This window comes from Gymnoscopelus braueri, assembly GCF_963280865.1.
Source record: "Gymnoscopelus braueri genome assembly, chromosome: 15".
NCBI classification, from domain to species: Eukaryota; Metazoa; Chordata; class Actinopteri; order Myctophiformes; family Myctophidae; genus Gymnoscopelus; species Gymnoscopelus braueri.
In genome coordinates, this window is record NC_137620.1 from 19,233,911 (window position 1) to 19,256,716 (window position 22,806).

A 22,806-nucleotide genomic window follows, 5' to 3' on the forward strand; every position below is an offset into this window, starting at 1 on the left:
TGCGGTCCATAGCATTTAGATTAGAAGGAGTTCTCCTTAACGCTATGGTACTTTCGATACGTTGCCTGAACACCCGCGGTAGCGCAGGCTGCGCAGCCTCTCGTATTTAGCAAAAAAATAAAACATCCACTTTCGCCACTCACCAAAACAAAGAGGGTTTTAGAATGTTGAAAGCCTACTTTCCTTAGTGGGATTACTCGGACCCCCCCACCTCACGTCTAAAATACACCTTTTGGCCAGAAAGGAAAATATTTCATCGGAAGGGAAAAATTGTCAATAGAACGATTCCATTGACTAGATCTGTAGGGGGCGCAGTGGAGTAACTAAAACATTTCTTTCAGCTACAGCAGCCCCTCCAACCAGGGAGGGGGCCTGGGCACTGTTCAACTGTTTTAATACGACTGCAAGCAGTTCACAATGCATGGGACTGGATTGCATTGAGATTAGCTTTTTATTTTTTAAATTAGGCCTAATGTTTTTGAAAATGATAACAATAAATAAAAATAAAATAATACATGAAATGAAATGGAAAAACAAAACAAAACATAATAAAATAATAAAATCATTCAATGAAATGAAAAAAGTATTGAAAAAACACGGCTCCTGCGGAGGACAGAGATGAGACTATTAATCACTGAAAGAGGTTATTGATCGATCAAACAGTTCCCTGTCTTACACCGTGATTAAGTCAAGGACGTAAGGACCACCGTTACACCGTCGATACGGGTACAGGTCCAGTACAACACACAGGAACAAGTTCAAGACGTACATGTATAACAGCCAGTGTATTGAAAAGGAGAAGGCATGAAAACAATTCTGACACCAGTAATAAGTGTTTTCAATGACTCATTTAACATGGTTAAAATGGAGTTTGAAGTTCAATGGACTTATATAGAGGGGGGGCCTGCTTGCTCAGGGGAGAAATTGAATCATGACAATCAGGTCAAACTTCGTCTCAGATCCTGTGTCAGGTCAAAAGGTCATGTGAGACACGACCTTTGACACCATCCCTTGTTGATAAACTTTACTGATTTATATACATTTTCATTGTTGATACTGTACTTTTCATTCATATATTCACTGCAGATAGATGTATAGCGATAAATGTATATTAACATATTCACTGTACATTTATATTTATTAGTGGCCAGTAGGCTACATTCTACACACTTCACTCATTCAGATATTCAGGGCAGATATCTGGGACCAGCATTGCAGTATTTGATCTTTATTTCTACTATTTATCTATCTTGGTTTGGTTCACGACTCTTATCTTATCTGTACCTGTACGGTGTTTCATTCACTGGTGTAAAGTAACTAAGTAAATTTACTCAAGTACTGTACAATTTTGAGGTGTTTTTTACTTTACTGGAGTATTTCCAATTTTCAGTACTTTTACTTCAACTCCACTACATCTCAAGAGGCAAATGTTATAATTTTACTCAACTACAAGTGTTTGAAAATTTTTGTAACTAGCTACTTTGCAGATTTTGATTATTACAAAACATACACTGTGCTATATTCAAAAGATTTTTATACATTTTGAAAATGTGACATTCTGCATAATGAGTACTTTCTACTTTTGGTAATTTAAGTACATTTTGATAGCAATAGTTTTGTACTTTTACTCAAGTAAATTTTAAATGTAGGACTTTTACTTGTAATAGACTAGAGTATCTCTACATTGCAGAGACAATATAATACATTACAATATATAATACATTTATTATCATTATTATTATTTTCCTGTTCCAGAAGAGAGAGCACTCGAGGCAGTAGTACAAATCAGGATATCTTTATTTTTTTAAACAAACAAAACAATGAACATTTCCACTTTTCAACCCACATCTGTTTGATTGACAACTTAATCATGAAAAAGCAGTTACTACAAAACATGTCAAATAAAAAACAGAGCAAAAAAAACAAAAACAAGAACTAGAATACAGTATAACAAGTACTATTCTGATACAGTATGTACAAGCATTGTAGTTTATTATTATTTATTATTATTATTATTATTTATAGGCAAAAGGCAAGAAAGCTGAAGACTGTAGCTGAAGAGACAATGGCATGTGCAAAATACTCTTCCTAGTCTACAAGCTTAGAATCTTTATTAAAATGCTCCATTCCGAGTTGAACAGAAGCATCGAGCAAAAACGTATTCCGTTTTGTTATGCAAAACAGCTCCTCTGCGAGGATAGGGCTGTAATGTACAAGCAAAGTAAATTAGGACCAAAAAAATGTCCCCCAAAGATATAGGGTACAACGAGGAGGCTAAGCTTGTGGAATCCTGGCAAAGAAGACTCTTGCCATCAGAAAGAAAACGTCTGCTATTGTGCGGAGGACAGAGATGAGACTATTAATCACTGAAAGAGGTTATTGATCGATCAAACAGTTCCCTGTCTTACACTGTGACTAGTCAAGGACATAAGGACCACCGTTACACCGTCGATACGGGTACAGGTACGGTACAGCACACAGGAACAAGTTCAAGACGTACATGTAGAACAGCCAGTGTATTGTAAAGGAGAAGGCATGAAAACAATGCTGAGGGGGAAATAAGACGGGTGTCAAAGCAATAAGACAAACGGAATACAACTGAATGCTCTCAAAATGTTACCACTTTCAACCTGGGTGTCCCTATTTTTGGGCATGTCATTATAGGCGACACTTTCCCCAAAAAAATTGGAAAATATAGCAAAAACAGCCCATCTATGAGCTTAGCTATATTCGCCATGCAACAGCATCGTACGACGAAGTATAAAATAGGGCTTAAAGGTAGGGTAAGTGATATTTTTTGGTTAAAACAAAAAGTATTTTGTTAAAAGGTTAAAATACTATATTCTGATAGTAATCATTGCTATAGAGTGTTTTTTCAGTAACAGATGTCTCCCTGTCTCTCCAGCTCTTTAATAAACAGAAAATACATTTTTCGGTAGGTGTCAAAATCTCAGCCAATCAGGAGAAAGTACCCATTTTAAAGCTTAATTTGTATAGTGTTCCAGTTCCAATTTTGTCTGCTCATTTCTTTGTGTCATCACTTCCAATTTCACTTGTTTAATCTGTATCCTGATTGAGTTCTCTGTCCTGGTTGGATAAAATTGGAAATGAAACTGAAACTGAAACGAGAATGCATTTTCTGTTTAATAAAGAGGTGGAGAGACAAGGAGACTCCTAATACTGAACAAACACTCTATAGCAATGAGTACTATCAGAATATAGAGCTATTTAACAATTATTTTAACCAACGCAAATCACTTACCCTACCTTTAAGTGGTTAAATGAAGACTTTGGCATGAGGTATATACAGTATATTTCTTTGTTCTGTGTTTTCACCCCAAAATTACGCCATAAACATATAACATTTATATCTCACACCCCTGTCTCCATTTCTGGTGATGTCACTTAGATTTTTTTTACCTTCAACACATTTTACGTTTGGCAGTGATTTCTTAATTTTTTTATTAGACTAATTTAATCCTACTTTTAAGACTAGAATAGAATGAAAAGGACTAACAGTTTCACATCATTATTACAATAATCTGTCTAACACAGCTACAAGGCAAAGAGCAGTTTGAATCAAGAGTTTTTCTCAGAACATACACAGTGAAATCCCTTTCGGGTTCATTTTTGCACATTCAGAATTAGCACTGAGGATTTTACCGTGTACTGTATGCTAGGAGCAGTGGTCACTTCTAGCAAACTGACCTGATATCAGGTAGCCATAAAACCATAAAGGTTAAGAAGAGTGGCGATAAAATATAAAGGGTTTCATTCCAAAATGATATAATATAGTGTGCCTAGACAATTTAGCGTCCTCAGTCACCAGTGAAGATTTCAAAATCACGTATGATTGATTCTATCACTGAAAAAAAAAAAGGATTGGTAACCACCATTGGTAACAAAAGCTGTCTCACAGTTGTTATCATGTGTTTTGCTTTCAGTATATCAACATCAACATGATTTTCTAAAAACATGCGTTTCCCAAATGGCGGAATTCTCATTTTGGAATTAATTTCTTCATATTCTGACCCTTACTTCAAACTGCAGTACAACAGTGCTCCACTAGGCTATACTTATGTAATAACCATACAACCAAGTTGCAATGTACAATCTTGATTTAGAAGATGCAATGTGGGTTCAAGCCCACACGTTAAGACTATGAGTCTGTCAAGCCCTTAACTGTGACATAAAAACAAATGAACAAACAAACAACAAAACTTAAGTTATGCAACTACAGTTCTATGAATCCCCAATGGCCGCCAGAGGCGGTGCTTAAAGCATGGCCTCCGGCGGTCAGCAGGGATGGAATAGAACAGACGTTTTTGAGAGGGCTGCCTTCAAGAGTCCCACTGACACTGCTGTTTCTGTTGGTTACGCAAGAAAGAGTTGGACCATGTGTCCCAAACCCTTTAACGGTTGATAATGTGGTTTTAGGGAGAAAGCACTTAAGCCTGTTTTATATGTATACTTCCGTCGTACGACAAAGTATATATATAACAATATATAAAACGAGAATTATTGTACTGTTCTTCTTCTTGTACTTTTCTAGAATTTGACGAGAGCTTTTTGTTCTTTTAATAATATCCAATGTCCAACAAAGTGCTAATTTGTGTGGCTCGACAAAGTGTATAATTAGGCACATTGAGACATTTAGCCTTCTGTCAAAAATGTTCTTTAGGAATAAAATATATCAAAGTTCTCCACTAATGTCCCACCATCAGTCCAAAAAGAGGCAAAATACCACACTTAAGCTAATTTTTATACATTCAAATATTTTGCAATAATCGGTATTTAAAACCCAGTGACCAAGTATAATCAGTGTGAATAAACCAATGCTTTGAACGAGCAGGACAGTCCAACGTCAAACTCTGTGTCAAAGAGAAACAGACATTTTCTGACATCACAAGTTTAACACTGTAACATCAAGGTAGAGAAAACCCCTTCTAATCTAATTGAATCAAATGTAATAAAAAACAAAAATGGCATTAATACTATAAAACGCTTTCTCCTAATACGTCGCGTAAGTAAATGGGGAGTGTTTCTATGCAAGTGACAAAAGGCAGAACTACACAATTCAGCGTGTTTGCTTTCACTAAACAGCAAAAGAAGAACATTGCATGTGAAACACTTCACAAACTGTACAGCAGTGACAAAATATATCCCAGCTACAATGGACCTGATACATTCTTCGATTCCACCCAAATTCAGTCTAAATCTTTGGATAAAGTTGAATTCTTTAGTACTAGTAGTTTTTTTTGTGTAAATATTATTCCCTCTGGAGGGCTCATGTGGAGATGGCTCATAAATGGTGACAAGCAGTGGCCTCATGTCAGGCTACAACGTAAACGTAACGGACACTGCAGATCTCGCAGCCGTAAGTTTGATATCGACATTGAGAAATGACCACATCATCAACATACGCTGTCAAGAAATAAACACACACGCAAATAAATCAATGGTACATACTTGGTAATGTATGTCCTTTGTAATGTGGCAGAAGAAACCTGTTTTCCATAGATTCGTTTTCCCCCTAATTTTTTTCTTTAGTTTCCAACCACAATCAACTTTACCACAAGCACAATCAACTTTACCACAAGCACAATCAACTTTACCACACACACACACACACACACACACACACACACACACACACACACACACACACACACACACACACACACACACACACACACACACACACACACACACACACACACACACACTTTCTAGTCACCTCACAACACCTTAGATAATCTAGACACTACATTTAACCAGCCTGGGTCAACACTCCAACTGAAATCCAACCAAAATACTTGAATTTCCCCGACTAATTAAAACCTGCAGACGTTTAGTCCAAGTAACTGAAAGGTGGTTTAAAAACAGTGGTTCTCAACCTTTTCTGTATCAGACCCACACATCTGACCACCGTGTGTAGTGGTCAGATTGGTGGGCCGCATGCATTTTCAGAGCACGTTTATTTTAATGATCAATCAATCGATTGTGTTCCGTAGTATACTTTTTCAAGGCTTTTTTTTCTTTTATTATTAATATTATGATATTTAATTATCTGGGCGCACACCTGCAGTATCCTCACGGCCCACAGGGGGAGAACCACTGGTTTAAGAGATATCTGCCAGTGTGTTGCAGATGAAAGGACGTGCAGCTGGTAAATGACATTGTGCTTTAGTAGGGGAGGGAGAGATGTCCCCCTCAGTACGTTATATATACACACAGTGACGCAGGGCTATGCACTATCACACTAGGAGGGTGTACACAAATATGACTGTACAGTCCAGTACAGTACAGCAGTGGTTATTTTTCATAATTTTTCACTTCAATGTCTCGCACATCTTGCTCATATTAATCAAATAACCAGGGTTACGTTCGTAACCTATAGTTCTCAAACCTTCTTTCATGTCAAGGCCCTCCAAATTAATATGTAGCTGCAGAGCCCCATTTTAAAGAGATCTTGTGCCAAGGACCCCTATACAAGATTTGTGTTGTTAAAATGTTCAAAATGTTTCACAATTTTTCAAGATTAAAAAAAGAAAAATAGCAGATCTACAAGCTTACAATTGAGCTTGACGATTGGCTATTTTCAAATAACCGATGTATAAGGTTAAAGAGGTTATTGATATATTAACTAATTTAGCTGGAGACCCCCTAGAATACCTTCAAGGACCCCTGGGGGTCCCCAGACCCCACTTTGAGTGCTGTGCAGTACAGTACAGTACAGTACAGTACATACTGTTCCAATCCACGTGTTTTACATAGTATGGGAATCATTGGGACATTTTGTACATACTGCAATAAAATCCAGTATTGATTTAACTCTGAAAGCGTGTTAGAGTGTTAAATTAACACTCCGGAATTTGCTGTGTATGAAAAATGTTTGTATTTTTGTTCAACTGTTGACCACGTTCACCTTTGCATACTGCACCTGAATGTCTGCTGTCAATTAGTAAACGTACAGTAGTACACACCTTCCTAGCGAGTCAAAGAATGTAATATGCAAGCTTCCCGGTCATCCGTGTGCAATATAACAGGCAGAGAAGTGCATAGCAATTACGTATGAAAACAAAGAAAATGGCAAATTAGCCCCTGCCCTGAAATCCCAGAATTCTTCACAAAATCACAGGCTATGCATCACACGATCCACAACACTTGGTTGAAGGGAGCTAATAGTTCAACTAGTTAAAAAAATAACCAAAACGCACACTTCCCCTTTTAAATATCGATACACCTGGTCATTGGATACCCAACTGACTTCTTTTGGTACAAGAAACATATTTAAGAATGTTGGAAGCCCCTGAAATAAAGAGTTGGTTTACGGATGAGGAGGTTTCAAGGGACGTCAGCTAAACTATAGTTGTTGTTGAATCTACTTGTAGGTGGTTAGAAAAACGGCTTGGGTTTCTGTATGCATTACATGCAAATATTTCTTTTTCTTCTTCTTATTGTATTTTGTGACTGCAAGAGAGAGCAGTCATTTTCATTGTGTTTTCACTGGTTCATGCAAACATTGAGGGTTATTTTGATTCTCCCAAAATTATTATATAGCTGTGTGTGTGTGTTACAGTTTCTGGCACATGAGCGGTATATGTTAGTTAGTTCGGGACATGCGTGTTTGTATTTACGGTGCTGGGGTGGGTTCGTGGATAAACAAGTTATACATGACCCTCAGGATTGGAGTCAACGCTCAGGGGGTCAAATGTTCAGAGAGAGTTCAGGGTTCCAAATCAAATCTTGGAGTTGCTCATGCTACTGCATTTTCAGCAATGGTGGATAAATGGCAGTTCCCTAATAAAATTGTGCTATTGTTCACCACCACGCCCGATAAACACATACATATGCGTTTGGTCGCATGTGCATGCCTCGCACGCGACTTGCACACACACACACACACACACACACACACACACACACACACACACACACAGTTCACACACACACAGTTCACACACACAGAGTAAGGGGCATTAAAGTGACTAGTAGTAGCGCTGCACCCCATAACATCTCCCTCCTCCTCCTCCTCTCCTTCCATCCCTCTTGTCCTGACAAGAGAAAACAACACTACTGCAGCCAATTCTGATTGGCCAACGGTGTCACCTGGCCACGCAGAGAGGCGGGGTCTCTTTGTGCATGTGCGTGTACGCGTGACAGGGTTGGTTGGCGCGGGGCGAAGGAAGGGGAAGCGGAAGGTCAGCTGGTGCCAGCGGAGCCCTAGGAGGGGGGCTTGGTGTAGCCAAAGAGTCCAACAGGAAGGTACTTAACGTGGGTGGGCCACTGCGCCGCCAGCTGGAAGAACTTCACGTCGTTCCACTCGACGCCGTCTATGGCCACTGGGGGGACAACGGAGGGGAGTGCGCACACACACACACACACACACACTTTTGCATTTAGTTTTTTATCCAGAGTGGCTTACACAGTGCAAGATCATAGTAAATGGCATGAACCCTTGTAGTCAATAAACGACCACTAATTCAGTGGTCAATTATTCAAACACTTTGGGGGGCCTAGGTCTGGTGGAGCTCGGACATTGAATTGCTCCATATGGATTTTAATATATCATGTTTTTAAGTACTGTAGTTTTAAATGCAGTTACTGTTTTTATAGTGACCTGGGTATCTATGTATTGTGACTGTATGCTGTCTTTTAACCACTGCACAAACAATGTTCCGAAAAGAAAATAAGGTAGTTTGAAGCTGAATCCTTACCATGATGTTTTTAAATCACAGTAAAAAACAAAATTATATTCAAAAGTTCCAAACGCAGCCCAGGACCTGTCTTTACCTTTGAGGATGGTCTGCTGCTGCTTGGCTGAGCAGATCAGTCTGCTGATGCCCTCAATCACCTGGCTTTTAGAGTCCACGTCCTTCTCCTTTGGCTTCTTCCCCAGGAAGATGGCGGGGCCTGAAGTATAGACAGACAGACAGACAGACAGACAGACAGACAGACAGACAGACAGACAGACAAGACAGACAGACAGACAGACAGACAGACAAGACAGACAGACAGACAGACAGACAGACAGACAGACAGACAGGCAGGCAGGCAGGCAGGCAGACAGACAGACAGACAGACAGGCAGGCAGGCAGGCAGGCAGGCAGGCAGGCAGGCAGGCAGACAGACAGAGAGAGAGAGGTGGGGGGTGAAGAGAGAAAGAGAGAGGAATGAGAGGAGAACAGAGAATCAAATTTGTCATATAGGCCTATTAGGTAATCGCCTAATCGCAATGATTTCAGATAATCACAATGTTTTTTTGCATAATCATCATAATCATTTCCATGTTGAAACACACTACTCTAGTCATAATAGTGGCTGATCTAACACAGATCCATGAAACAATTTGATCCTACGTTTACAAACCAACTAAATGCTCCCCTGTTATTTTCCACTCCTCTCACCTTTCTTGTTCTTCTCCTTGGTGACCACGGTCATGGCCATGGTGGTGACCTGGGCCTGTGGCTCGCTGCCGCCCCCGCCTGGCAGCCTGCTGACCTGCAGCGAGCGGAAGGCGCTCTTCAGGGTGTTCTTGCCGCCCGTGTCGCGGCGCTCGCCATCGCGCCGTTTCTCCGCCAGCGAGGCCAGCCAGTAGTCCACCTGTAGGCCGATGGCGTCCACACCGGGGGATATGCTGGGGCTTCTGGGGGACAGGAAGGGGAGGGGCCACAGGCAGGAAGTAAAAGTGGGTTAAGTGTTTGAACAGAACTAAGTGGATGAGAATTTTGAGATTAGTCAAATATTGGGGGCTACAGATTTAGAAATGAATAATAATTAAATAATTTTACTTAGAGAGAGAAATTAACCTACAGAATACCACAAGCATTAGCAACTGAAATCCTAAATAAATAAATATGCATTAATGAGCAAGCATTGGCAATACTGTCGACTACTGTCAAAGCTTTCACATTGGCACATCAAACACTCACATTATTTCTTATTTTATTAGCTGCATTTGCATTGTTTACATCACAGTGTAGACCTACAATAAGGTCAGCCTGCCATGTTTTTACCATTCTGTTCTGTTTAACCTGTACAGAAAAACAAACTGCCAAATCGGCCTAGACACACAGGCAAGACACAGACAAAGGATATGGCTGACACATTGGTCAGATAATAATGTTCTCTAGAATCCAGGGCCAGAGTGTATACTACGTTCTACTTTTTCATGATTTATTTTCCCACAGCCAGCACCTCATGAGATGTTCGCTTTTGCCTGCCTAAATAAATCTACCAGCGCGGCGGCTGAGGTTGACGTGGGAAAGGAAGTCGTCTTACCCCTGCACCGTAAGGATGCTGCCCATGGAGGGGGAGGGGGGCGGAGTGGCGCTCTCTCTGATCATCCCCGTGGGGGAGCCGTGGGAGGGGGGAGACGTGGACGGAACAGCCAGGCTCACCGCCACGCCCTCCTCTGTATCACCTTGACGACCACGGAGAAACAAGGCAGTAAACATTCAGCGTGACCACTAACAAAATCACCAATACAACAATGAGCGTGATTACTTTATTATATCGTTGTTGTTGGGCAGAAACCTCCTATCTCCATATTCTACCTTTTTGTGTTTTTTCGTAAATGAACGCCCCACTTGATCGTACTACCGTGTCAGTGTAGATCTGCTACTTTCGCATCCTTTAAAGTAACAGTTTTGGACATAATGTATGAGGTTTCCACCCGACAGAGACGATATACATTTGTGCGGATAGCTAGCTTGCGTTCCGATGCAATATAGGTATGAACCGGATATGTATTACATACCTTAATACCTTACCTTAGTAATAAGAGTTCAAATTAACTGAATCAATTAAATGAATTATGCTTGCATTATGTGGTACTTTCATAGTACTTTGGTGTAATTCTTTGGTGTAACACTCACCTGTTGAAGATGGACCAGACTCAATGAGGCCGACCTTCACCACCTGAAACCATGAAATCACAACATTAATAACTTCATCCATTCATCCGTGTATCACTATGATTTACAACCTTAAACCACCTGAAACCATTAGTGACAACATGAATAACTACATCCGTTCATCTGTGCGTCTAATCCAGTGGTTCTCTACTGTTACTAGAGTTACTAGACCTGTAAGGGTTCATTTGGAACCCCCTCAAGGAACCCCCGGGGGTCCCTGGACCCCACTTTGAGAACCACTGGTTCAGATCAGATTGAACATCCTTCCTGACAGAGTGCAAACTTACTCCAATAAAGGGAATGAACTTCTGGTATGAGTCTTCATCTCGCCTGAGGAAGAGGAAATGAGAGAATGAGCAACGTTTCCAGTGATCCAGTCACTACTCAGACTAGATGGTTTTAACCACTTAACTTAAGACCTGAGGCCGATTCTACAACTGCCTTCTAAATCAGTAGTTCTCACACTTTTTCGTAATTCAAAATGATAAAAAAAACACAAGATTTTTCAAAAATGTTCAAAAATAGCAGATGTACAAGCTTGCATCGCGACACAAAGTGACACGCTGTGAGCTTGTACATCTGCTATTTTTGAATAGCCAACGCTGAAATCTAAAATGACACCAACTCCTTTTTCCCCCCTCTACAACAAATATCTTCGCCCCCAGAATAGCCGCTCTAAAAGCTCACAATGCTTCGCAACGGGATGCGCTGTGACCTTTCAGGGACTCTCCACTAGCCAAATGAGCACTAATTTAATTGAACTGTAATTCAATTTAGAGATTAATACAACACAAAATCATTATGACAATATGTTTCACTAGCATCACTATGAATCCATTCGGTGCATACAGCTACTGTATGTCATTTAGACAATTTAATTGAATTTATGCCATTTAAAAGGTCATCCTCAACGTTCTAAAGGTCATTTACGGTCTAATGACAGTCAATTTGGGGGTCTGTGATAGCTTGAAAACACAGTGTGTGTGTGTGTGTGTGTGTGTGTGTGTGTGTGTGTGTGTGTGTGTGTGTGTGTGTGTGTGTGTGTGTGTGTGTGTGTGTGTGTCCACTCACGTCCTATGCTTGCATGTAAGCATTGCCTCAGCGATAGGCAGCTGGTGAGTGACAGTGGATCCACTGATGTACTGGCTAATTCTTCCTGCTACATCCAAAACATCTGTACGCACAAAACATAGACAATAGGGGAGAGATTATTGACTATTAACTATATTAACATTCTGAAACCAAACCACAGACCAGTTTCTTTTATTATTATATCAGATGAGAGACGATAATAAGAACATAAGTATAATAAAATATCTATTCAATATCTGACACAAACTATGGCTATTTTTCGGCTTTAGGATTACGGTAAAAATGTTGCTTTTATATGGCATTCATACAATCGCTGTCCTAAAATGTTGATGTCCTCAGAGTTATAGTAATACAAACGTGTGTGTGTGTGTGCATGTGCATGTGTGTGCGTGTGTTACCTGTTGTTTGTGGAGGTTCGGAGCGGCTGAACACGTCTCTCCACACCCCGTCCAGGAACGCCGAACTGTAACGGTTGTCAAGGCTGCCCAGGTGCTTAGCAACAGGATGGGAGCCTGGTGGAGAGAGAGGGAGACAGAGAGAGGGGGGGGGAGAGTGAGTGAAACAATGAAAGAAATATAGAAATAAGAAGCAGTGAAATGTTTTGAGAGAAGATGTTAACCACTTAAACCCCAGCATCAGCATTGTGGGGAAAGCTTTAGCTGAAAATAACCGATCGACAAGCTCACAATGCGACGCAGCGCAGAAAATACTCTAGTATTGAGCCCTGAGGGACTGTTACCCATAGGGGTTTACTTGGTTAAAGCAGAGAAGTGAACGCATGATCACATCTTTTATCCACCTCTCAATCACCATGGCAACAATTGCCCTCTTTTTACTGTATCTCACCCTCCCATCTCTCTCTCCCCATCACCCTCTCACCTCCACCCACCGTCTCATCCCCCTCTCTCTGACACCCACAGCCACAACACTAGAGGGAGCGACCATGATCTGGTATACCACCCAAATATAAAACAAATATGGGAAAGTTCTGTCTGCTGTTTACATGTCTGACTAATAAAGTATTCAATCAATCAATCAATCAATCAGTATCTCACCCAATGGTACCACCAGGAACCTCATGTGGTTCAGCCAGTCAGACGTCTTGTTGGCCAGCTGGGTGACAAAGAACTGGAGGATGGCACCCAGGTAGCTCTGGCTGCCCACCGCTGCCACCTTCACCGGCCTGGGCATGGACGAGTTACAGTTACAGCTAGAGGGAGAGAGAGAGAGAGGGGGGAGGGATGTTATTGTTTATTGTTTATTAAGGATCCCATTAGTCTACATCGTAGTGGAGTCTATTCTTCCTGGGGTCCAGGCAAAAAAACATCACAATACACAAATCATAAAATGCAGTACAGCATGGTCAATGTTAGTGAAATAAACACAACATTTGAGAAGAAAATGCATATTAAAAGTAAAATAATACCAAAAAATCACACCCAGTGTGAAGTGGGCGGTGTGGTCACAGTGGTCATCACAGTGATGGAAGTTCACTTAAAGAAAAGTAATATTGTGGACCAACCATTGTACACCCCTAACTTAAAAAAAAACATAAATGTGTTTTTTTGGGCGGTGAAACCGCCCCTATAAGTGAGATTTGGAAAAATGTACATTTTCCTGCGCTGTGATCTGGGCCCAGGAAATTTGTACAATTATCCTGCGCTGTGATTGGCCAATCACAGTCTATTCAGGACTGTGATTGGCCAGTGTCACATGACACATGTGCATAGCCCTATATAAGAAACCATAACTTGAAAAAAACCAAAAGTTTGTTTTTTTCAAGTTATGGTTTCGTCCATCATAAAGAGTGTTTCAATAAATGTATTTATCTTTTGTACATGATTGGTTGACTCCATTCAGTATTGTGATTAGCTAGCAAGACACCGCCCACTTCACACAGGGTGTGATTTTTTAAGTGCATAGTCCTATTTATAGGGCTATGCACATGTGTCATGTTTCACTAGCCAATCACAGTCCTGAATAGACTGTGATTGGCCAATCACGGTGCAGGGTTAGGGGGGTACACTGGTGGCCAATCACAGCGCAGGGTTGGGGGGTGCAAATTTCCAAACCTCACATATAGGGGCGGTTTCACCGCCCAAAAACAGGTTCGTCTGTCTGAAAATATCAATAACTAGAGGTCACCATACGTATACGTGTCAGTCCTTGTCCCCTTTATGCCCATATATAGAGATCCTGATGTCATCAGTATATGCCCATATGGGCATACTGATATGCCCATATATGGAGATCTCTATCTGTCAGTCCATGTCCCTTTTATACCCATATATGGAGATCCCTGATGTCATTGGTATATGCCCATATATATGGGCATGACCCCTTTTGTGCCCATATATGGAGCTGATTGATTTGTTTGCCCTGACGACACATTGAGGCAACACACTCCAAATTTGTGCGTAGCTGCATTGGGAACTCCTTATATGGTTATGGCTGAGTCATGGTGACATGAGCGTTTAATATAGGAAAACAACCTAATCTAATCTAATTTCCTTTCTGATTACTGCTTCCTTAAGTTTCTTTTAGAAATTTAAGGAAGGGGCCCCCCAGATAGAGAGAGATGAGAAAACAAACAAGGGAATAAGGAAGGAGGACAATAGAATCAGTGGGAAGGAGAGAAAGACAAATCTGAGTCATCCTGAATGTGAAGTAATGAAATTGAAATTCTATTTCTAGTTGAGTGTGTGTGTGTGTGTGTGTGTGTGTGTCTGTGTCTGTGTCTGTGTCTGTCTGTGTGTGTGTGTGTGTGTATGTGTGTGTGTGTGTGTGTGTGTGTGTGTGTGTGTCTGTGTGTGTGTGTGTGTGTCATACCACTTGAATCATCTGTGTGTTTGGCCTGCGTGTGTGAGCGACGAGCGTGTATGATGAAACACTGAAAGCTTCTGGATGTGTGGGGGTGTATGCAACACTGTAACAGTCATAAATCATGGATGTGTGTGTGTGTGTGTGTGCTATGTACGGTACGCGCATGTGTGTGCATGTATAGTGCATTTATAGTAACACTTAAAAGAGTAAAGCATGATTTAGTGTCGTGCACCGAAAAATTTGAAGATCTACAAGCTTGTAGAACTTCTGTTTTTCGGCTTTAATCTTACGGTTACAAATGGCGTTCAGAAAATCACTGTCCTAAAATGTTGATGTCGTCACAAGTATAGTAATACAAACGTGTGTGTGTGTGTGTGTGTGTGTGTGTGTGTGTGTGTGTGTGTGTGTGTGTGTGTGTGTGTATGTGTGTACTGTATGTGTGTGTGTGTGTGTGTGTGTGTGTGTGTGTGTGTGTGTGTGTGTGTGTGTGTGTGCGCGTGTGTGTGCGTGTGCGTAATGCATATAACATTGTAAAAGCACTCACAACTTCTGGATGCGTGTGAGTATAGCGGACAGCACAGCTTGTATCTCTGCCCCGGAACACGTGCACACCACCGGATGTCTCTGAGCCTGGAGCTGTTCAGCCACGTACTGCAACACACACACACACACACACACACACACACACACACACACACACATACATAAGCACACACACATGCACACAGAAAAAGACACTTAATCAATCACTAAAGATAACATATCTATAGTAGCTGAATTTTTCAGTATATCGTTGCTCTTATCTAATCTTTTTTACTTTTTGTGTTTTTTCGTAAATTAATGTCCTACTTGATCATACTACAGCATCACACAAAAGTATCAAAAGTAGCAGACATGCAAGCTCGAAACGTGGTGCAAAGCGACGCGTTTTGAGCTTGTAGATCTGCTACTTTTGCATTTGAATACTGAAAATTAACAGTTTTGTACATACGAGGTTCACACCCGACACAGACGATATTAAAATGCAACTTGTGTGTACCGTAATTTCCGGACTATAAGCCGCTACTTTTTTCCCATGCTTTGAACCCTGCGGCCTACAGACCCCTTAACAGACGACGTCACACTGATAAGAACCAGTATGCACGCAATGAAACCCCTTCTGTCAGGTCTCGCTAGGACGCGCCTCACTAACACAAGAGGGGGTTGGGGTGTGCTGAAACCAGCGTACCCCAAAACAACAGGTTGAGAATTGATTGCGTGAAACAATCACCTGTGCATCCAGTCTCAATGTTGGTAAACAAATAATTGGTCTATACAATGGTGCGGCTAATCTATGGATTTTTACAGCTAACGGCCACTAGGGGACCTTCTAAATCTAGTGCGGCTTATATATGCACACATTTGTTTTTTTCCCTAAATTTGGCTGGTGCGGCTTATATTCAGGTGCGCTTTATAGTCCGGAAATTACGGTACATAAACGCACACATGCACCCACACACAGTTGTTTACCTGTCCCTGCCAGTCGGTTCCATTCACCAGGATGAGACTCTCTGGCAGCGCAGAGTCAGACAATAAGATCTGGTTCAGTTGATCGTACACAGCCTTCCTCAACACCTGCACACACACACACACACACACACACACACACACACACACACACACACACACACACAGTAAATACACACAGTACAGAAAACAAACTTGCCACCTTGCAGAGTGTGACACAGATCGTTTTCAGATGACTCGTCACAGCATCCATAATTAATTTCCCCCAGTCATAAATTACAGTGTCAGGGTGCATCTGCATTCTTTACTTACAGAACAGAGAGAGAGAGAGAGTGGGAGGAAAGAGAGAGGGAGAGAGTGAAAGAGAGAGAGAGGTGGAACAAGGCAGTGTTTTTCTGTCATACAGTATAATGAGCTCTCAGTTGTCTAATGAGCTGTGTGGGGAAGGAAGGGTGTGATGTCTTCTTTCCTTAAGCTCACTTATAATGGATGTAAAGTGACAACTGTGAATACAGGATCCCTGCCTACAAGAGACTTGTGTGTGTGTGTGTGTGTGTGTGTGTGTGTGTGTGTGTGTGTGTGTGTGTGTGTGTGTGTGTGTGGGGGTGTGTGTGTGTGTGTGTGTGTGTGTGTGTGTGTGTGTGGGCACAAGTGTATGTTTGAGCTTTCCTTTTAAGGATTTCTCTCATGCATCTCAAACTGTATGATGCACTGAAAAACTATCAATAAGTTTGAGTGTGTGTGTGTTCATGTTTTTGTATATTACACGTCTCCTTTCTGTTTGTTAGTGTAATGCGTGCGTCTCTCTCTCTCTCTTACACACCAAACGTGTAAAGAGCGTGACTGTATGCGTACATGTACCGTACGTGAGAGAGTGTATGTGTGCGTGTGACCGTGTGTGCATGCGTGCGTACACAGTCATATCCCCAGTGTTTTCATTTAAGTGTGTACAAATCAAATCTTTACACAGGCATAGTTAAATTAACACTGTGTGTGTGTGTATGTGTATGTGTATGTGTATGTGTGTGTGTGTGTGTGTGTGTGTGTGTGTGTGTGTGTGTGTGTGTGTGTGTGTGTGTGTGTGTGTGTGTGTGTGAGAACCCTTACCGGCGTGCTGTGTCCCAGTTCCGGGGACCTCTCTGAGTCGGAGCTGTTGGTCCTGTCGCTCAGCGGTTTGGACAGCTGTCTCTCCTTCATGGGGGTGCTGCCATGCTTCTGTCTGGGGGTGTGGCTTCCTTCCAACCTGTGTGTGTGTGGTGGGAGTCATAGGTAAGTGGTTGATTGGTTGATTGATTGATTGAATACTTTATTATTATTATTAAATTGTTTTTATTGATTTTTCAACACCAACAATACACACATACATACATACATCACAGGACGAAACATAATCATACATTAACAATACCTTACGTAAACAGACAGTAATACAAAAATTCAAAAATAAATAAACCCAAAATAAATATAAAATAAAAACATGTCGTTCTCATGCAGATTGTCACTTGTCATACAAAATTGTCAAGTTATTAATTCACCGTCCTATACCTAAGTGTCCCCAGCCGGGAATTTTTGATCGAAATAATCCAAAAATGGCTGCCAAACCCTGTAGAATTTCTGGACAGAGCCCCTGGTAGAATATTTAATCTTCTCAAGTTTTAGATGAGCCATCACATCTCCGACCCAGCGTCGATGCGATGGAGGACTGGCTGATTGATTGAATACTTTATTAACAGTTTGCAAAGACAAGCACAGGGAAGATCTACAAGCTCACAACAGATCGCGGTGCAACGCACTGTGAGCTTGTAGATCGGCTATCCTCGGTGCGCAACACCGCATGCAACCAAGAATGAAAGTAACGTCTCTGAGCCTCATCATTCAGTGTGTCTACAATAATAAAGCTGCACTACGTGAAACCTTTAAGCAAAAATAGAGATGCTTTATCAATCTAAATCAAATAAGGGGTTGACAACGTATCACATGGATTAAAGCAAAATAAAAATGCTAGTTTGACCACTTCAAATGCTCCAATCTTCAAATAATAACCGAAAATAGACGATCTACAAGCTCTCAGAGCTTGTAGATCGTCTATTTTCGCTGCGCAACATGCTTCCATAGAAGACATGCCCGGCTTCTATGGAAGCCAAATGACTGAAATCAGTCATGGCGACTGAGAATTTTAATCCATGTACAGTATCAACATAAGATCAGTCCAGCTCCACCTGTTTAAAATGCTGTACATTTACCGCAAAGTCAACATTGTCCACCTCCATGCTCCTCAGGGTATTGGTATTAATGTCAAGTATATCGTCTCTTTCGGGTGGAAACCTCTCATGTCCAAAACTGTTACTTTTCAGGATTCTAATTCAAAAGTAGCAAAAGTAGCAGATCGACAAGCTCAAAACGCGCCGCGTTTCCGGCTTGTGCATCTGTTACATTTTATGCTTTCGTGTGACGCTGTCAAGTAGGGTGTTAATTTACGAAAAAACACAAAGAGTTAAAATATGGAGATAAGAGGTTTCTGCCCGACAGCGACAATATATCTCTGCTGTCCACCTGCTAACTCCAAAACGCTCATTGTTCAGGAAATGAAAAAACTAAATATAAGTTTTTCAGGAAATGAAGAAAACCTTATATCTTTAAAACAAAGCAATACAGCCTCATCAAAGTTGGTATAGTGACTTTATATATTGTCAGATACTTGCATGTGTCATTATATTATCACCACTTTACCCAGGAGTTTCAAACGAGCAGAAATTCAGCTGAAATGGAGTTAGTAGTCCGAACAGCTGACAATAGCTCCATTCGCTGCTGAGGGAGAGGTTTCAAATGGGTATAAATTCCAAAAAGCTAACAATGGATCTCCAAGCGCACAATGCATCACAACGTGTGAATTAATGCCCTGATGCTTCATGACACTTATTATATAGGCCTACAATGATAAACAGGACTTTAAATATTACAATAACTTCTGCAAAGAGGGGTTCACAGAGTTGGAGTTTCAGTAGAACTAGCACGACAGAAATGCTATGAATGAACTCCTTTCTTCTTGTCACATTGCTCTCCTCATTAAACACTTCATAGATTTTAGAGAAAAACCCTGCCGTTTAGTTTGTTTACGTGCTGTTCCTCCTCTCACTGCGCAACACGCTCTGCTCTATGCTGTGAAAAGGCAGCAGGAGAGGAGAGGGGGGAGTTGCGTGATGTTGACGGACAGTTTGAGGATCCAATGGAGTTGGGAGGTTTTGTCAGAGGCGCTTTTTAATACTTTTCATTGGTTCAAAAGTTTTTTTTACACAGACGTAAAGGGTGTTCAATAGCGTTGAGTTATGAAAAAAAAAGAAGAAAAGGCTGAAAATGGAGTTAGATGGTTGGTCCTGGACAGAGACGATATGTGTAGTAGAGTGTCTGGCTGTTTTTTTATTTGGCTGGGTGTGTATTATTACCGGGGAGAAGGCACCGTCTGGCTCTCACTCTTGCTGCTCTTCATGGGCGTACGGGGTTTCTCAGCCACCGACACAGTGATGCAGGGGCCCACCTCAGCGAACAGTTCCTGGTCTGTAAGCTCCTACAGCGTGCGTACACACACACACACACACACACACACACACACACACACACACACACACACACACACACACACACACACACACACACACACACACACACACACACACACACACACACACACACACACACACACACACACACACACACACACACACACACACACACGCACACATAGTCACAGATTGTTAGTGTCAGCTTGGGGACTCGAGCCAATTTGATTGTATCATCTTCGCACACATTTCTCTCGCTCTCTCTTGCTCTCTCTCTCAGCACAGATGGCAATGTATCCCCCTTGGAGTTACATTAGCACGGGTCCTGACTCACCATAATATTCACACACACACACACACACACACACACACACACACACCCACCCACCAGTGTGTCTGTCTCAGACAGGGCTTCTTCTAGGTTGCGGCTGCGGGAGGTCTTCATCTTCTCCAGCGGAGGCTGCTCCCCCTGCTGGGGAGACAAGGCAAAGACACGAGATAAGGGGAAAGTTAATAAATCCTTATCAATCTGAATAAAAAATTAAAAAGCACTTCAGCAATATCTATTGAAGTGATGTTGAACTGCGGTTGAACCTCGAGTTGTATAGTTAAAGCATCTGTCAGAAAACTACAAGTGGACATTTTAAATCCACTTGAAATGAGAGGTCTCAGGTCTAAATGGGTTAACCCATTCAATCCGGGAACGCATCTCTGTCATTTTAGATTTCTTTGGCTATTCAAAAATAGCAGATCTACAAAAATTGTAGATCTGCTATTTTCAACTACATACTGTAGTTGAGAAAGTCCTCTAATAAACATTAAAAAAAGAAGAAATCTTCCAAATGGGGTTGACCCTTCATGAGTTTAATGACCAAAATGTGCATCACTGGTTCCTTGGATGTATGTGCTCCCGGTATATTGTACAGGCTATGTGTGCCGTCTGTACAGTACGCTGTTTTTAACAGCTAGTACAGTCAGTGGTAGTAAAGCTGATGGCCCTGCAGGGATAATAAAGACTTCCTATACACTGCACACTACTACACACAGTACACAATACACTACTACACAATACAAACTCGACAGGTCAGCAGAATTTCCACAAAAATGTTCACATCCTCTTCAGCGCCTTATAGCGCCTCGGGGAGACCCGAATAAAATAACTTACCGTTTAAATACCCAACGAACATTCCAATTAAACAGGTTCTATTCCAAAAGGCTACATGATTGTGCACACACGCACACAGGGAGAAACACATTTAACTCTGGATTTTTAGGACTGCATTTAACTCATTCACTGCCAGAATTATTTCTGGCCGCGTTTGAAACACTGCCAGAGATTTTTCATTGAAAAAAAAAAAGTACTCAGGAGCCGAGATACAAAATGTTTAAGTTTTAAGTTAACAAGGAAGTGGATGGGAGTCTAGATCCTTGGAAAATCATATCTCCTTGGTCTTTGGGTCAAAAAAATAAATAAAATAAAAGATTATTATCATAATTTTTTAATTAAAAGTCGTTTTAGTCGTTCTAGGCAGGCATGGCTTATGGGACAAAAGTCGTTATAGTCGTTCTAGGCAGGGAATGAGTTAACTTGCATACTTTTTTGTTATCAAAATGTGATCTGTATCTAGATAACAAACCAGTCCTGCTGCATCTTGCCATTTGCGTTTAAAAACTGTGTATTTATGTGTTCTCGTCTGTATTCTGTCCGCATTATTGTGACCGGGTCTCATTCCTCCAGTGCAATATGGTCATGGAAAGCTCTTAAAGCACACAAGTACAGTATCGGGGTTGGCAGCAAATTAGCCAGCTGTCAGCAAAAACAGCTGAGAACCTTGTAAAAGCCCTATATGGGTTTCCTTTTTCACCTGCACTTATTTCTGTGTGTTTTAACCCATTAAGACTGGGAAAGCATCTGTGTCATTTTAAGATTTCTTTGGCTTTTAAAAAATAGCAGAGATACAAAAATCGTGTAAAATGTGAAAATGTATAATAATGTGTTTTAAAGCGAACATTTTTTATTCAGATCTTTGCTTCTGGAGGTCCCTGGAAACAAAATACATTATCATTTTTGGGGGTCCTTGACATGAAAAAGTTTGATCGGATAGAAAACTTCTGTATGTAATATAATATAATATACATGTAGTGTAGGGATAAACACAGAAGCACCTGGGAGGAAGAGGAGAAGAGGACTAAGAAAGGGGGAGGAGCCATAATCCTGTCTCTATACAAAACAGGAGGTGATGCCCCCAGAGGCAAATCTTTCAAAAATAAAAAAAAACAATCTTTTTTTCCCACTTTTCTTTTTACCGAATGGGTTCCCAGATTGACATCTTGGAGACTTTGCCTAAGATCTGGATACTTGCGCGGGTCAGCTAGTTATTTTTTAATACCCTCACCCACCTGACTCGTTATGACAGACCATTCAAAACAGTCCCTACCCGAAAAACAACACATTTAAGCATTACAATAGCACAACTGTCATGAAGGACTGACCTAAATACAGAAGACAAATTCCTCCAAACATTGTTCTTTAATTGCTGATTAGCAGCAAAACAAGTCCCCAGGCGCCGCACACCAGGAGGTTAAGAATGAATGAATATTGATGAGTTTGGGGTGTTATTATTATTAAATGTTTTGGCCTCAACTTGCTGTGTGTGTAAATAAGACAGGTGGTTTATAATTATGTCCTAATGGGCCGCCATGCAATTCTGTTTTATGTTTGATACAATGTGCACATGAAGCAACTAGAAAAAGTGCTCCTCAGAGCACAGGTCTCCGCCAGATCAGGTAGGTTATTGTGGCCTCCTGGTGGCACTATAATAGGCCAATGTCATGTGAAAAGGGTGCCATTTCTTCTTAGGCCTTTCATGGCAATCGAACGCTGCATTCATGATTTGAGGCATTTTGTT

General features: G+C 41.1%; 1 protein-coding gene across 3 annotated transcripts in view; it reads right to left on the bottom strand.

The window, feature by feature from the left end:
• Positions 1 to 1,779: 1,779 nt before the first annotated feature.
• pacs1 (phosphofurin acidic cluster sorting protein 1) overlaps positions 1,780 to 22,806 on the bottom strand; it is a 102,503-nt gene continuing 81,476 nt past the window's right edge. For 2 of the 3 annotated variants that reach the window (XM_080450598.1, XM_080450596.1), the window contains 14 exons: positions 20,286 to 20,369; positions 19,784 to 19,905; positions 17,448 to 17,583; positions 16,344 to 16,448; positions 15,379 to 15,485; positions 13,067 to 13,221; positions 12,410 to 12,523; positions 11,991 to 12,093; positions 11,207 to 11,249; positions 10,881 to 10,923; positions 10,285 to 10,426; positions 9,411 to 9,649; positions 8,797 to 8,916; positions 1,780 to 8,345 (listed from right to left, as the gene is read on the bottom strand). In XM_080450598.1, coding sequence (XP_080306724.1) covers positions 8,227 to 8,345; positions 8,797 to 8,916; positions 9,411 to 9,649; positions 10,285 to 10,426; positions 10,881 to 10,923; positions 11,207 to 11,249; positions 11,991 to 12,093; positions 12,410 to 12,523; positions 13,067 to 13,221; positions 15,379 to 15,485; positions 16,344 to 16,448; positions 17,448 to 17,583; positions 19,784 to 19,905; positions 20,286 to 20,369 — 1,632 coding nt within the window. In that variant the 3' untranslated portion in view covers positions 1,780 to 8,226. The remainder of the gene's footprint in view (positions 8,346 to 8,796; positions 8,917 to 9,410; positions 9,650 to 10,284; positions 10,427 to 10,880; positions 10,924 to 11,206; positions 11,250 to 11,990; positions 12,094 to 12,409; positions 12,524 to 13,066; positions 13,222 to 15,378; positions 15,486 to 16,343; positions 16,449 to 17,447; positions 17,584 to 19,783; positions 19,906 to 20,285; positions 20,370 to 22,806) is intronic. The other variant, XM_080450597.1, reaches the window with a different exon arrangement.